Source organism: Chlorocebus sabaeus, chromosome 11, assembly GCF_047675955.1.
Source record: "Chlorocebus sabaeus isolate Y175 chromosome 11, mChlSab1.0.hap1, whole genome shotgun sequence".
In the NCBI taxonomy this organism is placed as follows: Eukaryota; Metazoa; Chordata; class Mammalia; order Primates; family Cercopithecidae; genus Chlorocebus; species Chlorocebus sabaeus.
Window position 1 is genome coordinate 82,511,825 of NC_132914.1, and position 26,184 is coordinate 82,538,008.

Consider the following 26,184-nt stretch of genomic DNA (forward strand, 5'->3'; position numbering starts at 1 on the left):
TCTCCCTTCTTGTGACTTTTAGAAATTATTGAATTAGTATTGTTTTAATTAGTATTATTTTCAATGTATTATTAATGCCCCTATCTCTAGAGCTGTGTCAGAACCATAAACTCCATCTCAACCTCTCGAAATTCATGTAATGCAGCTGTTGGCAACCAAATACCCAGCTTCTTGCCCAAAACTACAGATTAAACATTCGTTATGGGAGTTTGCCATTAGCTGTTCCCTCTGTTATGGGCACATGTGGTTACATGTCACAAAACGCACGGGATTCTGTGTAATATATTTGCATTTCCAGGAATCTCAGGGATATTATGTGCGTTTGGTGACACCTTACACCCCATGCCTCCAACCACTACCATCAAAAGTGAGTTTTGGTAATGGGGTAGAAACAGGTTTACTAGACAGCTCTTCTCCTCGGCTACCCCGTACTTTTCTCTATGAGTTGGACCTTTATTGGCATACAAGTATCCTAGAACTTGTATTACATGTCTTTAATTTAAAAGACACCGGATGTTTTTCCGGAAATTTAGGGTTTTTAAGACATATATTTATAAACAAGCTGACATAGCTCTACAAGATAACTTGGTTGATAACTAGTTTGTATATTTCCTCAAGTCAGCAATAGCTGTTGTTCTTGCTGCTGTGAATTTTTGTAAAACATATTAAACGACCATTTTCTTATCTTTCCCCGTGTTTATTAGAGAAAGGCAGACTTTCAGGATACCTGAAGATAAGAAGATACCGAAGGGGATAGGAAGGAATAGAAAATGGCCAACCCAAGAGGAGTGAGTGAGTAAGTCAACATTCAACGTTTCCACAAGGCTGCCCAGGAGCCCGCTAGAAAGTGTCCAAAGAACGCAGAGCTGAGCCTCCTGCTCACGCAAGGTCGGGATGCTACAGGACACTTTAAGAAGAGCGTTTCAATGGCTTCTTCCGACACCTCACCCTCTCCCCCTGGGCCTGAACTCAGAATGCCAGGTTGTCTGGTTTGGAGTTCCTATGCTCCTACGCCCCGACGCAGCGTGGCTTCCTGCTGAAGCTCACTCCCTAGTGCTTTTCTTTGAACTTGCTCCCCTGAAATTTAACAAACTGCAGTTGGTGCCGGCAGCAATGCTCCGAAGAGAGTAATAATAATACAGCAGAAGCTAATTAGTCCCAGCAATAGCATCCACTTGCCTGAATCTGAGTGCACACTCAAGACCACACTGAGCCCTGCGCCACGTGAACTAAGCTTGTGCCCTTCCTCGGGAGAACAGTCTGGGTTGAACCCTGGCCGGGCGACCAAGGTTGCTGCTGCCAGCCGATCTGCTCGGGTTCCTCTGGTCGGATCTGGGTGCTTAGGGCCGACCCTGCCTTTGGCGCAATGCTAAGGAGCAGCTCTGGGGTGCACAGCGCTCCCTGATTGTTGCTCTCTGGCTGAGGCCTGGTCAGGTCTCGAAGTTCTTACCAGAGAGGCGAGGGTCTGCCAAGATCCCCGAAGAAGGTGGAGACTCTCAAACCCATCAGCATGCCCACCACAGCTGGGCTTGGCCTCACCATCCTCAGAGTCGGGACTGCTGGGCCTGCCCGAGGCCTCACCATAATTGACCGGCTTGTCTGGGGAAACGCAACGGCTGCTGTGAGTGCCAGTGTTGACAAAGGCTGTGTCAGGACACACAAGCAGACGCCTTCCTGGACTACAACATGTCCGGCTTATTTTCACCAAATTTGCTAGTTTAGGTTGCCTGATGCAAATGCCTTTTTGTGCCCAGGGCACCGAACGCATTTCTCCCAGGCGCCGCGGGCGCCTAGGAAGCCAAGAGTCATGCCAAAAGTCACACAGAAGGGCTTTCAACCTAGCAGTGCTCTCCTGCCTGCCCTACCATCCCCTCTGGCGGAAACGGAGGCCTTGGACCTGTCCGCGCCCAGGGCACCGCACAGCGAGTGCCCCCAGCTCCGCGCGCTCACCACTCACTCCCAGAGCGCTGTTCGGAGTAACTTCACAGCGACTCTTTAAAAGTAAAAGTAATTTCTGTAAAAATATGCAGACATTCCTATTCTTCGTAAACCCCTATTTGTAACAATCTTCCCTTTGGCATTAGAGAAAAGCCCTTCAAAGACACTTATCCTAACGGGTTTTCTTAAAATAATTTGGGTCTAATGATAAAATCGTGGACCTAAAGGAAGGGTGGGAAGAGGGTAGGGAATTGGTTAGCATTAGTATAATGGCTTCATTGCCTCTTGCTCGGCTTCTCTCTCCCACCCATCGCCACCGCGTCCACACGCCGCCGCATCTCAGAGAAAAAGAAAAGGCCACGGCCTCGTAAAGCGCCCAGCTGGCCCGGGACGCGAGCTCCTCCCGCTTAGAAGCCTAAGCGACCCTTCTACTACTGCCGCTGCGATTAATAGCTGACAATGCATCTGGTTTCTTGGGCTTCGGATTAACGTGAATCTTCCACGTAAACGATTTACGGAAGAAATGAAAGCCTTTTAGAGCAATACTTCCTTTCAAGTTCTTAAGACGCCTCTAAATCTTTCTGGTAGTGAGTGCCGGCATGGGGGCGGGGTGGGGACGGGTGGCTCAGGAAGGCGCAGGCGGTGGATAGTGGAGGTTTAACTGCTTTGCGATCTCACCAAGATCTTCCGAAATGCCAGTCCACTGTCACCGCGGCAATGAATCGGGGTGTCGGGGGTTCGTCTCTCCTGGCATTTGTCTGAAATGGAGCTGTCTGTCTGTCTATCCTAGGCCTGGACGCGCTCAGCCCCGGTAAGTGGGGAAAATGGGGGTGGGGTGGGGGCGGAGGGGGACCTGGGGTGGAGTTAGTCGCCCGCCTATTTTCATATTCATTAGAACTGGGAGGTTGCCCGAGGAGCCCAGCTGAGTTTCAAGATATAAAAGCAACTTCGGGTGCTCCTTTTCCAGCCGGGACGTATTAAAGGGACCGGAGCGGGGCAGTTCCCGGCGCCGCAGCGTTAGCTTTCCTTTCCCTCCTCTCTGGCCCTCCCTCTTCCCGCCCACTGGCTCCCTCCCCCAGTGCTCTCCAGTTTCTGTGCCCCAGGAGCTACGCGACCGCCTTCCAGGATTATGGAGTTTCTGAGCGAGAAGTTTGCCCTCAAGAACCCTCCGAGTAAAAACAGTGACTTTTACATGGGCGCAGGAGGTCCTCTGGAGCACGTTATGGAGACGCTGGACAATGAGTCCTTTTACAGCAAAGCGTCTGCGAGCAAATGCGTACAGGCCTTCGGACCCCTGCCCCGCGCCGAGCATCACGTGCGCTTGGAGAGGACCTCGCCCTGTCAGGACAGCAGCGGTGAGTCGCCAGCGCCCCAGCCGGAGCCGCCGCAGACCTTTCCGCAATCCAAAATGCAGGATCGGTCAGATCTGGCAGGGAGGGAGGAAGCAGAAAAGTGGGAGCGAGGGTGCTGGAAGGTGGAGGAAGGCAGTGGAAGGTGCTCGCTTTATGAAGCGGTGTTACTGCTGCAGCAGCCTTTGGGGGCGGGGGCCGGAGGGAGGGAGAGATCCGGCACCGGGTTGCCTCCCAGCGATTCTCCTTTCGCTGTAGAATCTGGTCGCCTACCGATCCCTGAGTCCTTCTGTAGTATTGGCTCCTGGAGTAAACTGATAGGGCGCTAAATAGAGCGTAATTGAGTCAAGACAGAACGCTTCTATGCGAGCCCGCCTCTCTGTCCTGGCGGGAGGAACTGAAATCGATCACAGCTCGTTAGAGTACGTCACTGTCGTCACGAGTAGGAAAAGAAAAGAAAAACAACAACAACAACAAAAAACGAAAACAAAAACAGAAAACAAAAAACCCTTTGAGCTCCTTTAGGTAAAGATAAATCTTTTTAATTTTCCGAGACGTGGCGATATTTTTTCTAAGTTTGAGGATCCCTAGATTTCTAGCGTGTGTGAATTTGTAATTTCTGCTTTTTTGCGTTTGCAATACAACACGCGTTAAATGTTTGTTAAACACCAAAGCACATTAAGTAGCTTCGGGCAAAGCATTCCCGGCCTAATAACTCATTCCAAGATTCTACGTTTTCTATTTTTATGACTTCACATTAAAAGTCACCTAAGTGGTCTTCGGAATGCTTCTGGGTGAAATCTTCAACTTTGAATGCCCAAGTATCTCTAAGTCAAAATGTTATCAAAACAAACCATCTATCTTTTCTATCTTGTAACCTAATACGAACCTATTATTTCAGATCGCGACAGCTAAAGCACGTTTACAATTCCAAGAGAACTTTTTCTTATCATTGTGTATATTCCACAGTTAAGCTATAAGGGGCGGGTTGCTTTAAAATAACAAACGAATTAAGTGTGAAATATTTACAACAAGCCCCTTGCCCCCTATTTTATGGAGATTCAAAATGTGACAAAACACTGACCTGTAGAAACTCATTTTCTAAATATTTTGAACACAGGTTTTTTTCTTTTCTAAAAATCTCATATTTAATTTTATTTAACCTTGTAAGTAACCTTTGACTAAGGGTAAATCAAAAATAAAGGCGCAAATGATAGAGAAAAAAAAAACAGCTAAGTCGTTTCAGTCATTTGTTTAGAAAGATTATGTTTAGCATATACTTATTATTCTTACACTGAGTTGTTGGTTTTCTGGCTGCGTTTCAGACCTGGTATCTGTATTTGTGGAATTCTTAGATGCATGCGTAAAGTTATTTGAATTGACAGGTCTTTCTTTAATGATTCTGCAATGTCTTTTATTGACTCTGGATGGACTCGATCATAACATTTTATTTTAAACAGTTGGGGATCCAAAATAAGAGACATAGTTGATGCGTTATCAACTTTTAAACAAATATCACACTATTAAGGCTAATTTTAACAGAGAAGTGTTAAGGAAGATGAACATAGGCAGTCATTCGCTTAATTTAGGAGAGATCCTGTCTTTCTCTTGAGTTGCCCTTAGCCTCTCTGATGCTTCCCCTCCCCCATCCCTAATTGCTGCAGTTCCCCCTTTAATTTTGCCCAAGGAGACAAAACCGTGTTGTTAATCAGTCATGGCTCTTCTTTATATTTAGTTTAATATCACATCTTCCTTTGCATGAAAACCATTAATTTTAAAACTTTGTTATATATCGACAAATTATAGTTGTGTATTTTTATGGGGTACAAAGTAATGTTACGTTTTATGAATACAATGTGGGATGATTAAATCACGCTAATTAAATTGGCCATCACCTCAAATATTTGACATTTTTTGTGATGAGAACATTTTTGAGAGTTACTCCGTTAGTGACATTGAAATGCACAGTACTCAATTGTTAGCTATTTAAGTTATATGCACATTAAAGTTGAATATATTTGTATAATGATGAAAAGAGTTGTAAAAATGCATTATGGGGGTAATTTTAAAAAAGAAACAAATGAAAAAAAGTATAATCATCTATTGGAAATTATTGTTCTGGCTGGATTGAATTTACGTTTTAAAAAGTGCTTCCCATTTCACTCTGTGCGTCCATTGCATTTGTGGGTGTGTGGCATTATATGATACATTTTTGTTTTATATCATACTGCAAGCATGCAATCAAATCTGAAGAAAATTACTGAAATTAAACATCCCTTAACAGAATGCCAGATGTCATCCTCTGTAATGTTTTAATAGCTGTTTTAATTTCTGTGTTTCAGCAGAGAAAAAAGTAAAGCTTTCAATCCTAAAACATATTTCACTAGCTAAGCAGAAATATGAAATGTTTTAAAAAGAACTGCATGATAAGTTTAGGTTAAAAAAAAAAATGCTGCTTAAATCTAATTTCCGATAGAAAGTACATTCAAAATTTGGCATGAAATTTATTTTGTCAATTTAGTAGATTATTTTTGAAGAAAAAGTGTAAATGCAGACATGGATATAAAGTTGAAATATCCAAAATTTAGTGGAAATAATGTCACATCTGAAGTCTATCATCAGTACGTTTTACATGGAGGGGGATAATAACTTTCAGATATTAGTATAGAGGTATTATTTAAGATTAAAATATATTTTCTGAGTCACATTAGTAGCTTGATTTTATCTGCTGTGATAAATATATGACATTAAACTTGCTTCAGTTTTCAAAAATCGTGGACACTTAAGTTTTGTTCATGAAACACCCAGATCATCTTTTAATTCGAGTACATGAATTTAAATAAAAAATATGTGCATAAACATATAAATCCTGTAAAACAGAACTGCAGATTTTGCCAGATCATATCAGTTGCATGCACACATTTTAAAATGGTATTTAAACCCGTCCTACAACGAACTAAGTGTAGAATGTGGTAACTGAATTAATACTGGCACAATAAATTATGAATAGGCCAATTTCTTGATGCTCTCAATTACTTCGACGTATTGATTTAATTGGGATGAGTTTCACAGTCCTAAGAACTGTTGTTTTTCCTCCTCTGGGTACAGTGAACTATGGGATCACTAAAGTAGAAGGACAGCCCATTCACACTGAACTGAATAGAGCTATGGACAACTGTACACACAGTCTCCGAATGTCTCCCGTGAAAGGGATGCAAGAGAAGGGAGAGCTGGATGAACTTGGGGATAAATGTGACAGCAATGTATCCAGCAGTAAGAAGCGGAGACACCGAACCACCTTCACCAGTTTGCAGCTAGAGGAACTGGAGAAAGTCTTTCAGAAAACTCATTACCCGGATGTGTATGTCAGAGAACAGCTTGCTCTGAGGACAGAGCTCACTGAGGCCAGGGTCCAGGTAGGAGCCAAACAGAGGCCTTGATGGATGGGATAGGAAAATAAATGGTGTTAGAATAATTGAATAAGTGCATCTTGCTACAAAGAAACAAACTGATTCCGTAGCTGAAGATGAGGAACAGAGTAAAATATATGAATATATATCTACTAAAATTATTTTTTAATTGCAAAAATTTTGATAACTCACGCAATATATAAAACAAAAGAACACTTGAGTTATTACGTAGACATAAAAATTAACAATCATTCAAATATAACAATATGATAATATAGCTCTGATTTTCAAAAGCGATTTTTAAAGGATGAAAAGCAGAATCAGGACTATTTAGTAATTGGTATATTTATTAGTTTTTTTTTTTCAGTTTTATTAGCCACTGAGGTTATTTTTTAGATTATATATCAGGTATTTGTAAATTATTTGTATAATAGCCCATACATCTAGAAATTTACTAGAGTTGGAGGCATAATAAAAGAAAAAAAAAGAAGCAATACCACAAATTCCCAATTGTTATGCATATCGTAGAATGTTTTCACTATAGATGATTAAAAACAAGATCAAATCGTGCTCATTTACAATTTTATAGTTCTAGTAGTTGTCAATATGTAATATTCCATTATAATTTTTAAAGCCTAGATAAATTATATGAATTTTGTATAGGCAATAAAAATAATGGCTTTAAAGTAAATTTTTGCATACACTCAGTTATGTTTATAATATATATTCTAGTTATTAAATTGCATGATCCAATATACTTAATTTTTAAAAATAATTTGAGAAAAAAAAATCATACCAGGTAAAATTTTTCCTCTTAGGAGTATTTTATTTTCACGAAATTGGATTTTCTTAAACTATACTTTACTAGTTTCCAAGTAGTAAGAGTTTAAAATGCAACAATAATTCAGGATAATGGCCTTTGTCTTTGTGTGTGTTCTGACTCCTCTACAAGTATTGATTTTTGCAGTTCCCATAAACTGCTTAAATGGGAGAATGAATAAAATAGTAAAAATTTTTGTTCTAAATTGAGTAACAGTATTTCTTCCTAAGAGTAAGCCATTGTAAGGCTCTTACATCATTAGAGACAACATCTGGTGGTACACGGATAACAAGCAGCAGATTTTTACTTGATTTTGTGGAAGTAAATGGTTACTTTATCTTGGTTCAGGAAGTAAATATGTAGAAAGTTCATGCTAACAAAGAATTTTAGAATTGTCAAGTATTAACACCCGCTCTGTATGTTTGAGATCTTTGTCTTTGTCTATATTTAGTTATACTTGTAACCATAAACAAATATGTTTGCACACAGAGTGACCAACTGTACATAATGCATCTTTTCCCTTTAACATTCACCAAGTCTTGATTAATTTTTGTCTAAGAACATGCACAGAGAGCCAACCTGAACTTAATTTACTCAAGTCATTCTCTTTCCTGCTTTGCACATAAGAGTGGTAACTATTACCCATTTTAAGGAAATTGTCAAGTTCTTTTTGTCAATGGAAAAAAAATAAAACCCAAAAACATATTACTAAATTCCCTTAGTGTGTTCCTGGGACTTGTCTGTGGAGACAGCAAGAAAATTTGATTTGTTTTGTTTTGTTGTTGATGTCTTGAGCCTTGTTATAATGGATAATATGCCTTTATCAGCAGTGTACTAAAACTATAATGAACATGTAGCTTTCTGGCTCATTTCAATTGCTGAAAACTCTTCAAAGTGCCATCTTAAATTTGTAATGTGTACTTAAAAATTAAACTGAGTGTTAATATGTTGCCATAATTGTGAAGGTAAAGATATATAAGATTAGAAATGAGTATGAAAAATAGTGAAAATTTGAAGTAAACTTCAACAAAAGACTTTCACAACTTGTATTTTTTATATTTGATTTCTAGCTTTTTTCCTAAATATTTTATATTCTGAACATAGTTGTGTGAAGAAAACTAAAGAGATTCCCAAAGGCTACTCCTATAATGTTCACTTAAAAACATTAAAGTATACATATTGAATATAATCTTCTGCATCTCCCTTTAATATTAAAATGAAGATCTTGGAGCATTACAAGTATGAATTAAAGAATGTCCAACCTGCTGAGGAAGATGGTTTTTATGATAAACACTTCTAATAGGTAATTAGAGAAATTGTGGAAGATAGCTTAGTGATCTTAGTTGCCACACTAACTGATAGACTTTCTTGACACTTGGTTCTATTTGCGCTATTTCTTATATTATTTCCATTACCTGTGCTTTAAATTAAAGAAATTTTGTAAAGATATCTGAGCATTTTCATAAGGGAAAATATGTTGCATAATGTATGTAATAGGTACATTCATGTATTTTAAAACCATCGTTCAACTTTAGATGATTCCTTTTTACCATGCTTATTTTAAAACCATAGTTCAACTTTAGATGATTCCTTTTCATCATGCTTATTAAAATATGTAATTTCATTTTTTCCTATTTCTAGATAATCACGATGTTCCTCCTGCTGCCATATATTTAGATGCAATCTTTATGTTTAAAATTTTAAAAGATTATGTAGGTATGAACACAACCGAGAAGAGCTTTCACTTTTGTGACATATTTTAAAGATAATTTTAATAGACTCAGATATTAATTCACTTATAGATTGGCTGGGTTTACGTTATGGCGGATATGTCTTCCAGACTTGCAGCATCCTCTTAAAGGAGACTTATCCATGACAATGGAACATACAATCTGATTCCTTTTTGTTTTCCCTAAATGAGAAAACAGAGGCTCAGACATATCAGATGTATTTCCCGAAAGTCTCCTGCCTCTTTCTATTAAATTAGTTTGCCTCATGGGCAAATCACTTACCACATCAAGATACAAGAAAAAGTAAAATCTGTGGATCCTTTTCTAACATAAATACATTTCTTTTTAAGTAAATTTTTTAACCTGGTTTACCTTTCTGGTTTGATGTCTTTTAACATCACATTTGCTTTATCAAATATTCCTTAGCTAAAATTCTACTTTTTATTAAATAATTAGGTTTGGTTTCAAAATCGAAGGGCCAAATGGAGAAAAAGGGAACGTTATGGCCAAATACAACAAGCGAAAAGCCATTTTGCTGCCACCTATGATATATCAGTTTTGCCAAGGACTGACAGCTACCCACAGGTATGCTAAACTACACAGAATACTGTTCAAGAAAAGTAGATTTGGTTTGTGTATTCTTAAAATGGTTATCATAGGCTTTACTTCATGTGATATAATAGTCAAGAATGAAAATTTAAGCTTCAGAAAACATTCTTCATGTCTGCTAAGTTTTAATTTTTCTAAATTATTTTCTTGTTTTTCTTACAGAGTCATTCATTTAAAAATATTTCAGTGTATTTTTTTCTTTTGAATTTTGTTTATTGCAACAAATGAAATAGCATCATTTAATGATACAGGTCTTTTAATTATTCTACATTCTAATTACTCAGACTTTCTCCCTTTTTTAACTTTTAAAAATACTGTAAATAGAGTGTTGCCTGGTGTGCAATCTCTGTGGATATTGTTTTATGAACTATACTAACACCTGATGTCAAATGTGGCCTATTAAGCCCTTAACTCCGCTTAAAAATATATCTCTTTTTCTATTTTTTTTTTTTTTTTTTCAGATTTCAAATTGCTTATTCTCTCAAGGTCCACATTTGGTCCTGTATGACTTAAACAGAGATAGAATTAGTACCAGACATAATTTTAAAAATTAATCACAGATAAGTAACAGCTTCCGTTTATAATGGGTGCTCTTTTATTTCATTACAAAAAGTGTTAGAAATTCTTTTTCTTCCCATTTTTCTTTTTCAATATAGAGACTCTATATATTTCTTTTTCATGTTTTGTAATGAATGCAAATGTTTTGTCTTTCTAATATATTTTTGTCACTCTTTCCTAATAATAATGATATTCAGAACTGTATTTGATACATGATAAAAAACACCTATGTTATAAGGAACAAGCTATGCATTATTTTGTTATTTATTATTTAATGATATGCATTGTAAGAGACCCCTATGAAAACACCTATGAAACAGATATGCTGGAGAAATACCTTGAAAATTTAGTAACTAGATGATCTGAACCCCAAACCTGAGTATTCATTTTCTTCAACACTATGAGTACAAATTCAGTTCTTTAATATTGTTCTTTCCTTGTGTTCCTATGCCTTTTATGATTCTTAAAAACCAATTTTATAAACCTCACTCCTCCAGATAAATCCCCCAAATTTATTAATATAATATTATATGTTAAATAAAAGAAGTCTTGGAGGTCACCTTGTTCAACTCCTTCATTTAAAAAAATTATGAAAACGGGCTCAATTGAGTTAAGGAATTGATTCGTGATCACACAAGTGGTTTCCTGCAAGAGATACTATAAAGGTCGCTACATCTAAGCCTTTACCCGATAGTTTGCTAGAAGACTATTGTTATGGATACCTTTTCAATAAATGCCCCCTATCTCCTTGTCATAGGAGGAATCTTGCTTCTCTTTTAAAATTTATGTTAAAGAGGTTATCTTATGTTTTCTCCTATTTTAAAGCATGAGGATACCTCTGGTGGTTATTTATCATCATAGGGCTAGTGAAATTTTGTTTGCCAAATAGTTTTGAGTGCCTTAGTTGAGTCAGTTTGAGTTAGTTTGAGTGCCTTTTGTTTCTAAGCAAAATTCTGTAAAAATGTTTCCCCTCTAGGCGGCAGACTCCATGAGGACAGGGACTGCAGTGTCTTCATGGTTATTAACACTACTGTAGCCCTTACTGTATATCTGGACACTGTTCTAAGCAGATTACATATATTATCTCATTTAATCCTCACACCAACCTTATGTGCTAGGTGTTACTAATTATCTCCATTGCTCAAATGAGAAAGAGGTGAGGTGAAGTTCAGATTTGACCAGAGACAATTTGGTTCCCACTTGCCAGATTTTAACCTGACAATAGACTGTCTCTCCCTGTGAATATATTTAAATGATACCAAAGGAGCATAAGGCTTGAGCTGCATTATTCTAAGTCTGCGCTTTAGTGTGGGGGAGCCACAACCAGTGAAATAACAATAAAAATATAGGTGAAATGGAGAATGGTTTAGATCATTTTGAACTACTTGACTGTGGTGACTTTAGACGTAATAAAATAACAAATTATGAGCTCTTCACGTGGATTTTAAACAGTCTTACTAAGTATATTCCACAACACTTGACTATGACTACTTTTTTGTGCATCTTATTCTTTCAGTCTTCATCTCCTTTCAAACCCCATTTCTGTCTGTTTTCCACTTTTCTGTCCCTATATGTTGGTTGTTTTATATTTGACTCTTCTTGCTTCTTTGGTATAGGACAAAGCAATCAGAATAGGGCCTACCACTGATTAAGCCCTATATACAAGGTAAAGCATTCAGAATAGTGCCTAGCAACTATTCTGAATTTAAAACTTTATACACTTTTAAGACCTGAATAAAGGCTCAATATGACTCAATGTACTGTGACTAACCATCTCTTTTCCCTAAGGTTATCTTGCCATTGTGTTAATGTACCTCAAAGCTTTATATATTATTAATTAGAAGAATGAAGTAACCTAGACACCAATGGAGGAAGGGACATGGTACACCAAATTTTATGTTTGATCATCTTTTTCACTCCAATGAAAAATTAACTTAAAAAATTTCCCCCCACAAATCATGGAAATGTTGCACTAATTACTCCTCATAATTTGTATACATTGGCTATACCACCTGATAATTTAAGAATGGAGAATTTACGTTGGAATTATTTTAACAGTGCCAATCGTGAATAATCATAAAAATTAATACCATGAAATCCATAGTACTTTCCTGTATTGGTAAATCATTTAATGTTTGTTTACCAAAATTTCTGAAATTATGTGGCTGCAATTCCCCACTGTAGCTACTGGATAAAGCCAGGGGGAATTTTTATTTTAACTTAAATATATACAGAATACTTTTTTAGTTTGTTTGAAAAAATAATTGTGCCAAGATCATGTCTCTCAAGAGTTAGCCTAAAGGAAACTTTTTTTTTTTTTTAATCATGGGTTTTGAAAATAGGAAAATAGGAACTTGTAATGGGAGAAATAGAAACAGAAGTAGAATCCAATAACTCAGTCCAATAAGACACTGGATTTGGTGACTGTTAATTACAGAAAAAAGCATTAATTTCAGAAAAGTTGGAAACTAGAAAATGTTAGAGGAAGGACAGAAATAAAGAATTAGCAATTTGGCAGGAAAAATAAAGCCATACATAGAAATACATGAAAAACAGAGATAGTTTAGAAAATGATCTCCTCAAGCCTGCTCAGGGTGTACAATCATAATATGTTTATTTCTATATAGTAATTAATACTTTCTAATATGTTCTAATAAATACTTTGCTTCAACTGGCCTTCTTTTACTATAGTAACAACAGCTGTAACAGTAAAAATAATTACTAATAATTGGGGGCATATTTAAAGCCAGACACTGTGCTTCCTTCTTGTATCTCTTATTTAATTTAAGCTCAGGTTTTCTGAGCTCAGAAGCCCAGAGACCTTTATGTGACATTATCTCTTTAATTCATCATTGAACAGTGAAATAATTCAACTTGGATCCTAAAGTATCATATCATTTTTGCAAAGTAAAAATGCTTCTGTTTTTAAATTTATAAACATTTAGAAAGCCTAAACACCTCACTGACTAAGAATTTTTTCTTAAACTTGCTTATCTGTGATAGCAAACAAATAAGAAAGTGAGAGATGTGATGTTCATATTAACATATTTTAAAGTAGTACATTTTGATGTACTGATAATAGTATCTTTTTGTTTAAGTTCTTTATTTGAAGATATCAGTTGCCATTTGACAATGCTATGATTTAGCTAAATTAATGTATTCATTTTTCCTCAAGAGGTGACATTTTTGAAAGCATTCTCATTGCTTGGGATGAATCTGTTTCCTCTATCTCGAATTTCCCTCCCTCACCTAAGCCATATTTACTCCATGAAGCCTCTGGAATGTGCCATCTATCTGCACATCACTTTCTCACTGACATTTTGGTGGGTTGTGTTAAAGATCTGACTTTCCATTTACAATGTAAAATATTTAAAAGATGGCCCAGTTACTAGTCACCTTTGTATCACCAAGGATGCTCTGCTATGGATTGAGCAAATTATATAGACATTGGATAGATGTGAGTAATAATACAGATTCACTTCAGTATATTAATATATTAAGTAGTGTATCATAAAACAAAAATAATCAGTTTTCAATAAAACAGATAGTTTCTGAATTTCTGTTATTAACCAGCTTTGTGGTATAAGTAATTAACTTTTCCTCAATTTCTTCTTCTGTTAAAAAGAATAAGCTAAAAAGATTTGCAGACACTTTTCAGCTGACTTTTATTCCAAAGTTATTTGCATTTCAAAGCAAATATATGCCATGCACTATTGCAGGGATCAGGGATATATAAATGATCTAGACAGAATTCCCTGCTTTGTAGAACGACTAAAAACTGGGTAATATTTGTACTAAATTTGCAAACACTTCTTGGTGCAAACTAGGCCCAAGAAACCATAAATCTAAATAATTTTGCCCTTAAATTTAAAAAGCAAGCAAAGATCTATTGATATTACATTTTAACTTGTTTCTAATATAGCAAAACCAAAACATTTTAAAAATAATTATTTTGGTGAATAAAATATTTTACCTTAATGTATAAGTGTTTTCTTGCGAATTATAATGACCCTTCATTTCTTAAAAGAAACTTTACAATTTCATGTTCTTAGATTTGGATTACATGAGCATTGACATTATTATCTAGATAGATAACTTTGAGTTACAACTTTGACTTGATCTTCAGATTCTTTATTTGTAAAATAGAAGTATTGTTGGTGCTAGTGTTGGTGATGTTGATGGTGTAGATGATTAAGATGATGATGGTTTTTCTGTTTTTATGAAGACTAAATGGATTTCCAAATCGGAAAGCCCTCTGTTTGTAGACTACAGAGGTGTATCCTGGGATTCGAAGAGGGCCATTAATGACTATGAACTTCCCAGTCAGAGAGATGTGGGTTCAAGTTTTGGCTTTTCCGTTTAATAGCTTTTAGACATTTGGCAAATGAATTAACCATGAGGAACATTTCTCTTCATTTATAAAATGGGGGTGAAAGCTCATATAATGTTTGTGAATGTTAAACAAACTTGTTTATGCAAATTACTTAGGGCATTGCCTAGTACAAAACAGAACTTAATAAGTAGTAAGATTTCTGTCATTTCCATTAGTTATTATTAATTTTGTTCTAAAGTCCCTGCCTTTCCAGGTAGCTAAATTGCTTGTTATCTTATGTTGTAGCGTTTAAGTTAATCCAATCTGTGAGTAAATTTACTATTGGGGTCTAGGGAAGTACTGAATTTGGTTAAATATACTTTCCTTTTTAAATTGAAAACCCAATATGGTAACTTTAGAAAAGTTTATTTTCAATTCACCAGCATTATTTTCTTATAAAGTAAATATTTTCATCACAAATTTCAGAAAAAGAACCGAAGTGCTTTTCCCACCAAAATTTTGAATGAGGTTTCACTGAGTATTGTATAGTGAAAACTATGACTAAATCTATGCTTACCAAATGTACCAAGGAATCCACACAGTGTCTTGTCTTCTGTTGTATTATTGAGGACTTCAGAAATATATGCCACTTAGAATTTGAACATGCCAAGCAGTAGATTCAAGTTATAGGTAATTGGTAGTAACTTTTATAACTTAATACACAGATTAAAGCTGTAAAACATTTTAGTTTAACACATTCTATTTCAAATATTGTAATGATACAATTAAAAAGTGAAATTCAAAGGTTTTCATATAATAGTAGATCCCATATAATAGATTGTAGATATATTGTTTATCTACCTTGGTTTTAACAGCAGTTGCTATATTAATCTTAATGGCTGTCTTAACTTAAGCTAAATAAGGAACATAGGACTTGTCTCCTTCAACCACTGTGGTTTATAATTAAAAGGCATTTGTAAAATTTTTTACCTTTGGAGAAAGTATCATAATTTTATCCCTATAATTTCTACTTTTTTCCAAATATTTGAAGTAAACAAACCAAAATCTTTAAAAAATATTACTAATATAGTGGTAATTAACACATTGTATAATGAATGCTTTCACATCCATGAAACAACCAATGAAAGTCATACAATGATACAGTGAAAATTCTTGTATGACTTATGACCAAAAATGTTATCATCATTTTCAAAAAATCATGTTGATATTGCACAAATTTGTCATTGTTAATAAACACAAATATTTAAAGTGATAGAAGAAATATAATGTTAATCTACCTTACCAAAATATAGTTTTTGCAGCGAGTAAATATATTGATTTAATTAAATTTATATACTGTTTAAATAAATATGAATAAAATCTTTATATATGTGTGTGTGTGTGTGTGTATATATATATATAAGTTATGTGTAGCATGAGACAAATTTTTTCAGTATCCTTAGGTGAAGGTACAGTTAGTTACAGTGAATTCTTTATTTTGTTGAAATATTTAAATTTTAATGAAATGGAATTCATTTAACGAAAAGAAATTTTAATAAAATGAAACATTTCATTTTTATTAAAACTTTAATTAATTTTTTTGTTGCATATACAAAAACTTTAAAGAGGCAAAGAATATCATCCAAAAGAAACAAAGTGCATTCATGTCAATTATGAAAATAATTAGGTCTGTTCTTTTGAAAAGGTCATATTCTAATGTAACTGTACACAATAAGTTAACAAAATTTTTTAAAATAAGTATTTTTTATTTTACGAGGAAAGTAAATCAGTAGGTTGAGTAGATAACCAAATAAATAAGAAGAAAATAAAAATAGATGTTGCAGAGTGCCAGTGTTAGCTTATACATATGAAAACCTCACAAGAAGATGGAGAAATGACAGGCAGAAAGTTAAGCCATCAAAGCCCAGGAAGTCTATGAGCACAGACCTGTGGTTTAAAATCTGCTGTTTACACTATTGTTAGTGTGAACCTTATGATATACTTTAATCCAGAATTATATGCATGCCATGTTTATGAAGCCTCATGTGTCTATGGATTTTCTTTTTTATTCTATATCATTGACATTAAATAGGTAAACTTTGATACAAACTCACAGTTGATTTTAAAACTTACAAAAATAAAATGTCAACTTTGTAGTTAATACAAAGAGATGATGAGTAAAATCAATAGCTTCACTCAATATTTTAAGAAGAAACTCAAAGTCCATATATGACTCCAAGCAAGATCTCCAAAATTAAAAATTTTCTATGCAAATTAAAATATTTGCATATTTAATTCATATTTTAAGCTATTTATGCATAAAAGCTTAATTTACAAGCTTACATTTTTATCTTTATTTCTTATATTGTGAATTTTGTTTCAATAGGAAAATTTCATCACTAAAATGAATCAGACACTGATGAATCAGCAATAGCTATCATACATGTATTAAAATACATGAAAAATAATGTAACAAATGTTTGGAAAATCCTCCATGTGATCATTATTGCTTGATAGTAATAAAATAGCAAAGGCTAGGTGTTACCAATTTATTTCTTCCTTAAATGAGTTGATTTGAAAACTTTCATTTTAAAGCAATCGTGAGAGTTTCTATAAATCTTCTTTTTAAAAGTCACTTAATATAGAATTTAAGAATACAGCTAACACCAAAGAAAAAATTTCTTAATGTTCTTATATCTTGGACTTGGAGCATTTTTCAGTTATTATTTGAATAATGAAAAATGTAAACACATTTATATGATGTTATTCTGAAAATTTATAGACATTAACATTTCTTATTAAGCTTTCTGCTTTTAATTTTGCACTAAAAGTAGACATACACATTTATTTTTCTGCTAAGCCATTTTCTTCTTAAATTATCAGTCTCATATGGGTGTGATATTTAATGGTGACTTTTTTAAAATGGAAAAGACACCTTTTTTGTTTCAAATCTCTGTACACATATCTAAGATGGAATTTTACTAAAAAGTAAAAGTGACAGTATTTAGTATATGATCTGTTTCTGATGAATAAATTATTTCTAATCACTTTAGTTTAATAATATACATTGAAAAAGTACTTTAAGAATGTTTGAAATGTCAATCGATTCATCAAAATCTAAATATTTTATATATCAACTTAAAACATTTTTTGGTGAAAATTAGATCTAATGAGTAGATACTGATGAAAATGTACCCTCACTTTTACCTTAGGGAGTACCTAAAAAATACTCAGATTAATCTTTTCATTGCTTAAATAATTCAAGTTGGGATCTTTTCTTTCAGGTAGACAAAGTCTCAGTGTGTGTTAGTCACTGGTGGCAAATTCAATCTTTAAAGATTCACTTACACTCTTTCTCCCTGCCAGCAACTTACTGATGTAGTAAATAGAAAAGTTAATGGGATCCTAAAGTTAGTCAACAGCTAAAAATATCTGCATGTTGCTAAGCATATGATTCTTATTAATATTTTGTCATGTAAATATTACAGGAACGGGAATACTAGTGAATTTCATAATAGTCTCTTTAAAAATAGAACTGTTTTTGCAGAAATCAGTGTTCTCATTTTTTAAGAGAACATGTACAAATCTAGTAAATTCAATTACATAGTGATACTGTCATAATAAATTTATATAGTATTAAATGATATACAGAAAAGTTAGTAAATGTAAACAGTATGTCAAAGAGGAAACGCAAATCAATTTTTAGATTTTAATGTGAAGAGGTATTGCTATAACATCATCACAAGTAACTCTGTGAATCTCTGATCTCTGTCTTTTAAAGTACCCTTTAATTCCCACAGGAAACTGTGTGAGCATGTGATGCGAAACTTATGTGAATGTGCACATGGAGTGTGTGTGCATATGTATGTGTATGTATGTGTGTTTATGCAAGTAAATATGATCGATGTTGGTGGCAGGAGATAGGAGCAGTCTATATATAGATGAGAAGTAGAGTTAAATAAACTTAGTTTGGTAGAAAAAATTTGTTACTTAATTAGTTGTTTTGGAGACGCTTTAAAATTAAGGGAAGGTTGTTACTCACATATTTTCATGTTTAGTATTTCTATGAAATCTGATAGTGTTGTTTCTTCTAAATAGCACTAACATTAGGATATTGACTATAAAATGCTATCTTGAAACTAATTTTTTTGTTATACCATACTATTTTACAATTAAGTCAAAAACTAACAAACTCACTATTCTTTTAAAAGGCCTTTTTAGAAAAATATATGAAAAAGTACTCACTATATAAAATCAATAAATATATTAGAAATATAAACCAGGGTTAGAACAACAAAATCTACTTTGTAGTTGTGATTACAAAGGATATATTCATATCAAGGTTCTAAGGTAAATGAAATAAATAATTTTCTATCCATAACTTACTGTAGTGCTTGAATTTATTACAAATATATATCCACAGTAAAAAGCTCTTAGTATTTATGTTTATATTAATGTATATTTATAGATTTTCCCTTCTCCTTCCTCTCTACTGCTTTTAATTCCTTGGAAAAAATGAATATTAAATGAATTAAGTTTCAGTTTGGAATAAATATGACAAAAATAAAACTTTTCTCTAAAATTCCAAAATCATGGGATAATTAAGTGTTAACGTTTATTTGGTTAGAAAAAAATGAAAGGGCAAATGCTCAAAGTGAAGTGCAGTAAATCCACTGAACTTCCATTCATGCTAATGGGAGGCAGTTGGCCAAGTTCCCTGGATAGAGTTCCCTGGACAGTGCTTTGAACACACCCCTAAAAGGTTTTTTTTTAAAGTTTCGGAGCACATTAAAACATGGAATGTTTTTAGATTCTCCACTCCTTTTAAATACAACAAAGAAAAAAATGTAAAGGCAGTCAATCTTTTTTTTTTCTTCTTCTTTTTTAAAAAACAGACATGCAAGAAGGATATGGGAATTATTTGTTTCTGGTTGTAAAGCCCTTGAATATTGAACAGAGGCCTACAAAAACACCGTAAAATTATATGTTGCCAGGTATTGTCATTGTAGTATCCATGAAATAGTTCAAAACAAGAATAGTTATCTTATTTAGGAAAAAAGTTAATATATTTTAATTCCAAAATCGAACCACAAATATGATTTTTCCTTCAATGAATCAGAGTGCAATTTTGATGGACTTCCCAGTTGACAAAAAAGTAATATGCGCTTTTAGATAATGTGCACATGGATTTATAGATTCCAAGGCATAGTTAAAAAATTACTGCCTATGTGAGAATATATTGGAGGGATGGAGGAACAGCGTGAGTCCAACTTGACAGCAGTGTAGTCAGCCATTAGCTCAAATAATGTTATTGTTTAATCAAATCTAGATGGCCTAGATCAAAGATGTGTTCTGCCAGGTTTTTCCTACAGCAATGAGATGATATGCAGTGTATGATATTCTGCTGTAGATGCTATGTATTGATAAGGGTAAAGGGTGTTGATAACCTGAAACATATCCAGAATCACATGATCTGAATGATACAGTGTCTAGAAACTAAGGCATATGAGGAATGGTTAAAATCACTGGAGATGTTTACCTGGAGTAAAAAGACTTGGGGGTTGTATCATCATGCCTGATGACATTTTAAGATTTTTACATGTAAGAAAGATGATATTATTCTGCATCATTATAGGGCACATAAATGGAAGCCATAGGTAGAGGTAGAGGAATATAACAGCTTACTTTTACAGAACTCTCCAAAGAAATGGAATTTTTTTTTTTTTAACAGGTGAGCTTCTTATTGCAAGAAGTAAACAAAATTGGTGTACAAAGAGTTTTTCATTTGGAAAGAAGTTGGACTCCAGTAGTCTTTCCTAATTTCAGTTGATTTTCAGAATTCCACGTGTGTATTTTATTACTATTATTTTAATACAGATCCCCTGAGCCATACTAAATGAATCAGAGTCTCAAAGGATATGTATCTGTAGTGGAGAATCAGTGTTTAATAATAAGAATAAAGAACTTCCCAGGTAAAGGCAGTTAGCAAGGTCTAGGAATGTAATTTTCATGATTACTGCTAAAATTATTGAGTATGGTGATTTGGGAGTTCATATTATGAAACAAAAATTTTGATATATTAACATAAATCATCCATAAAATTTTGATTATACCTGCAAGATGGATCAGTCCATATTTTTCAAGCACTTAATAAATTTGTGTTAAGGATTTACCATGTACTGTTGTTAGACCTGTGGATGACAAAACAGTTGTGAGAAATAATTGTGGGTTTTTCTTTCAGAGAGTAGACTATGAACCTCCACAAAGTAGGGATAATGAGTAAATAAATAATTTCAACTCATAAAACTAGTCATTATTACAGCATTTCTAAGGCTTCCTAGGTTGAGATTCGACCTCCACCATTGGAACTATGAAATCTTGGGTGATCTTCTTCAGCTCTGTTCTATAGTATTACCATCCTCAAAATGGGGATAGCAAAAGAACACACTGTCTAGTGTATTGAAACAATTAAAAGTGTTCATAATGTATTTAACATAATGCCTGACACATGGTAATTAAATGATAACCATTAGCTATAATGAACATGGTCTTGAGCATCATCATCAAATGTTTCAACACCCAGAGGGCAGGCTTCAGAAAAATAAAATCACAATATACTGAGGATACTATCTTTTATGATTTGCATCCAAACAAACTTACAATGTGAAAACCAACAATGTTTCTAAAGTCAAATAAAGTTATGTTGGAAATTTTAAAAAGGAAAGATCAGCGGTGGGGCTGGGGAGGAGGAAGAAATAGACATTTTGAAAACAAGATAGATCAGTAAAAATGTGTGAGGGTATCTCTACCTATGGGAATAAATGACAATCTTCAAAATATTTAGGGTATCTTCACAAGCCCAATTAAAATATTGCTATCATATTTACTTTACCAGTCTGTTCTGTCCAGAAAAGCATGTCTATGTGTTAGAAATTATTTCATCAAAAGTAATGCATATAACATGCTTGATCATGTCCAGATAAGAAGTTTTGATCAAAATAAAATTTGCTTATTTTTGTATGTACTCTACAGAATATTTTTCAATTTATAGGCACATTTATGTTAATTATGTTAGAGAGGCAATATTTTCTTAATTTATATTTATAGGTTACTTTCCTTGCCTTTACCTTTCTGATTTTAGCTTTTTCATCTAGTTCATGAATATATTTCTGTGCATTTGGAATATGAATGAATTATTTTAATAAAAAATTCGAATAACACTCTATAAATCAAGCAATTCTTTAACAAACAAAACATAAATAATCTCTCTTTCATTATCTTGTCTTCCTTTTTTTTTTTTTTTTTAAGTACCCTAGCAAAGTTCACTTTCATTTCTGAAAGCTCTTTTGTCAGACATGTGACAGTGGTTTTTGCCGAGTAGCACAATGTGTGATTGAATGTCAGAGGAAAAATCACCCAGATGAAGTTAGAAGAGGTAGTTTGACAGAGTAATGACATTAACAGCCCTCTTGTTGATTTGAGATACATAACTCAGCAATCACTGGTATCAATCATTATGTTTTGCCTAAAATGGAACACATATAGTAGAATGAGCCAGAATTAGAACATAGCCTGAGACAATTTAAGGATTAACAAAATATGCAAATTATATGTGTGTGTGTATATATATATTTAGATATAGATATGTAGATCTCTTTCTTTGTTTCTTTCTACATATGTATATATTTAACAAGTTTAAAGCAGCTTATACATATATTTATATAAAGAATTATTTTTTAAGACAACACAGATATATAAGCACCTTGCCAATCACTGAAACCCCACCTAAAAGTTGAAATTACTTATTAAGGTTTTTCTCTTATATTTTGAACCTGGTTAATCAGTCCTTTCTTGAGTGACAGAGTACCTTTTTTACCAGTGTGATCTAGAAGATTTATTAATGTATTTTTTGCTATGATTTGAAAATTAGTTGCCATAGAAGGTACAACTCAAGTATGGGTATTGTAAGACTACACCAGACATTATATGCAGGAGCCTGGAATCTCTATGTAAAAATAAATATAGGAAAACATATGTGTCCTACTCATTGATAATTCAACTCTTACAATCATGATTTTAAAAGATAAGAAAGCCTGATGTGATTAGCATGTGTATTGCTGCTATGTTCTAGTCCAAATATATTATAATAATGTTGCTAAAAGCATTCAGTTTTATTTCCTCTTCAAAGGGCTGCATCGCAGTATTGATATCCCACGCAACATTTTCTTTTTTACCTTCCCCAGCTCCTGCCATTTGTCATGATTTTCTCTGAGCTTCCCAGTAACGTATGCAGTTCCTGTTTTTGTTTGTTTAAATAGCTTGTATATTAAGATTGAGATACATCCCACTTAAAATTCATGTTATATAAGTTCTACATCACATTTCTTTTACATACTAGTAACTTTAGATAAATTTGTACTTGTTAATATTGCATTGAATTGTTTCCTGTAGAGATTTAATTGTATGAAATGTGAAATGTGAATATCTTGGGTGTCAATGATAATGCAGTTTTTACTATATAGGAGTACTATATAAAATAAGAGCAACTGCATTATACTCATCTGATATTTCTTCTAAATAATTGCATAGCTTTCTCAGTTATTATTCCATTACTTGGTAATGTCCCATGTTTTAGAATTCTAACTTGGTTTTACAGGTCACATGTCTGTTTTGAATTCATTATATCATATATAAATCATACAAGAAATTTTAAAAATATGTATATTTACATATTTTGTAATTTCCCAGATTATCAGAGCTGTTTCTTCTAGACTATAGGATACCAAAAGCAGTGGGTGGGAAAACATGTTCCAGAATGAGTTTGATCAAAAATATCTTTACAGAGCAGTCTATTGTCAGCAATGGTTTCCAACAAAAACTGCCACACCAGGAGTCCAAGTTAGAATTTAAAAAAAAAAATGCCTTCATGTCATTTTGTTTAGAAAGACAAAAACTATCTTTAAACTTAAAACCAGATTTTAAACTACTTTTCTAAGCATATGAATTGGTCATGAGTTTTGATTCAATCTTCCAGATTCATTTTTAAAATCATGACTATGAAAATAATACTTTTTTTTATAAGAGATAGATATGTTTGAGAGTGTGTTATGTGGCCAAGAATGTGGGATTTGTTGCTCTATTTCAGTATAACAAACTAGAAGGATCTCTCAAATAATTATCTTTTAGTCATTGTTGTATGTAATTACAGACCACCCAATAGGAGCAAACAATGAATAGTTAACCAAATTTAGTAAATACAACTTAACAAAAGTAAGAGAACAAAAGTGAGAACATGTAAATGTAATATTTGTTGTTTTATATATTCCAGATTCAGAACAATTTGTGGGCAGGAAATGCAAGTGGTGGTTCTGTGGTCACTTCATGCATGTTACCACGTGACACTTCCTCCTGTATGACACCTTATTCCCACTCGCCTCGGACAGATTCCAGTTACACGGGGTTTTCAAACCACCAGAACCAGTTCAGTCACGTGCCCCTCAACAATTTTTTCACTGACTCTCTTCTTACTGGGGCAACCAATGGACATGCATTTGAAACAAAGCCAGAGTTTGAAAGGAGGTCTTCCAGTATCGCAGTTCTTCGAATGAAAGCCAAGGAGCACACCGCCAATATTTCATGGGCCATGTAACATACAGTACTCTTTTATTTTTCTTTTAATAGCAAAGTTAAACATTCTTATTTCTTATATTTAAAGGATACCACAATAAGCTGCTGTGTGTGGAATTGCTAAAGGTCAAGATATTCAGTGAGACCAGCTTAAATGAATAGTTGTTATTTAACATTAAAATCTAAGAATGAACCTCTGAAAAGACTAAATAGGTTTACCATGTGCCAGTCTCCACAAACTCTGTTTTAGTCGTAAGATTTTCTTTTTCTATTGTACAGATCAATGAAATATGATCATGCAACTTATTAAAGAATAAATGTGTTAAACAAATTCTTCTGTTATAGATTGATTTATGTTACTTCTGTATAACAAGAAATCTCTTGTAAAATAATACCTGATAAAGAAGGAAATGCACTGGGGAAAATGTCAAGATGACAAAGCTGTCAGGTAAATATTGAACCAAAGTGTTTTGGGGAGTTAACTGCTCTCTCTCTCTCTCTCTCTTTCTCTCTCCAAAAAGCAGTGTGCATAAACCCTGTTGCTGAGAATTTATTTTCAAGCCTCATTTTTATTTTTGTTTTCACTTTTTGATGTTTTAGTGAATTTCCACTCTGTTACACAAGAGATCTTTTAAAATAACCGACATTTGCATGAGCTATTTGGGCATAGTTTCCTGAAGCCACATGGCTAAAGGTGAGAACTGAAGTATTCTGGTGTGATTGAAAATATAATCATGGGAGCGGACTTTATAAATGTCATTTTTCCAGTGAAGAAGCCAGCATAGACTCACTTAATCATCACAAACAAGAAAAAATTTACAAACCTTGCTGTTGCTTTTAAACTAAGATTGTGTTGATTAAACTGTGCCTATAAACCGCTAATTAATACTACACTGAAAGTAACATTTTCTGTTAGAGAATCAGTGAGTTGGAATTTATATGTATTTTTGTGGGTATGTGCATGCTTACATGCATGTGTGTTTGTTTCTTGACGTATTATGCCTTAAGCATTTTTTGCTACTGTGGTTTTTGCACAGAGAATTAAAATGTCAGAAAGCTTTCTAAAATTTCTGGTGGAAAAGAAGAGAAGAAAAATACATTGCATCTGGAAAATTGCTAACCCCTTTGATTTACTTCTCCTCCCTTTACCCTGTCACATTCCAAGCTTTTGCAGATGAGTGAAATGTCAACCTCCATGAAAGATTCTTAAGTTCATAAAGGCAAAGTAAATTAATTGAAATGAAGATGACTTCTATGGCTCGGATTAGAGCCGAGTTCTTTGTACTCTGTTAGAATCTTCTTGTGGTCCCTGCAGACGTCAGGAATATGCTTGGGATCTGTAATGGCTAAAGGACAAGAATAAATGAATTTTAAAATTAAATTTTGGAAAAAGTACTTAAATCCAGTAAGTGTCTCTTCTCAGTGGGAAAATATTTATAGCAATTAAACATCTTTTGTAATAAAATTTTAAATAAAGCCAATGATAGAAATGAGTGATGTCCGAAACATTCCCTGACTTCATAATACTTTATTACTTTTGTGTTCTCTCTCTTTATTTTTGTTCCTAGAAGAAACTTGTTCAACTTCTGTTGTGAGAATTATGCTTTCATGCAAGAGATTTTGTTAAAAGACTATTTAGGCAGCTGTTAAATATCTTTCATGGTTTTAGAAGAGAATGACTTATTTTCATATATATTCATATATGTGATTAATAGGAAATTGTGAATTAAACCTTAAAACTAAAACGTAAGATTTTCTTTTCAAAAATTTCACAAATTAATAGTGTTCATTTTCATTTTCTTCTGCTTTAATTTAAATTTTAGTATCCCTT

The 26,184-nt window shown here is 33.8% G+C and overlaps 1 protein-coding gene across 1 annotated transcript; it reads left to right on the forward strand.

The window, feature by feature from the left end:
* The first annotated feature begins 2,586 nt into the window (after nucleotides 1-2,586).
* Nucleotides 2,587-25,844, forward strand: ALX1 (ALX homeobox 1). The gene is made up of 5 exons (XM_037996758.2): nucleotides 2,587-2,749; nucleotides 3,018-3,293; nucleotides 6,396-6,703; nucleotides 9,704-9,832; nucleotides 24,055-25,844. The coding sequence occupies exons 2-5, from the start codon at nucleotides 3,068-3,070 to the stop codon at nucleotides 24,373-24,375; spliced, it is 984 nt and encodes a 327-aa protein (XP_037852686.1). The 5' UTR covers nucleotides 2,587-2,749; nucleotides 3,018-3,067; the 3' UTR covers nucleotides 24,376-25,844.
* Nucleotides 25,845-26,184: the final 340 nt, after the last annotated feature.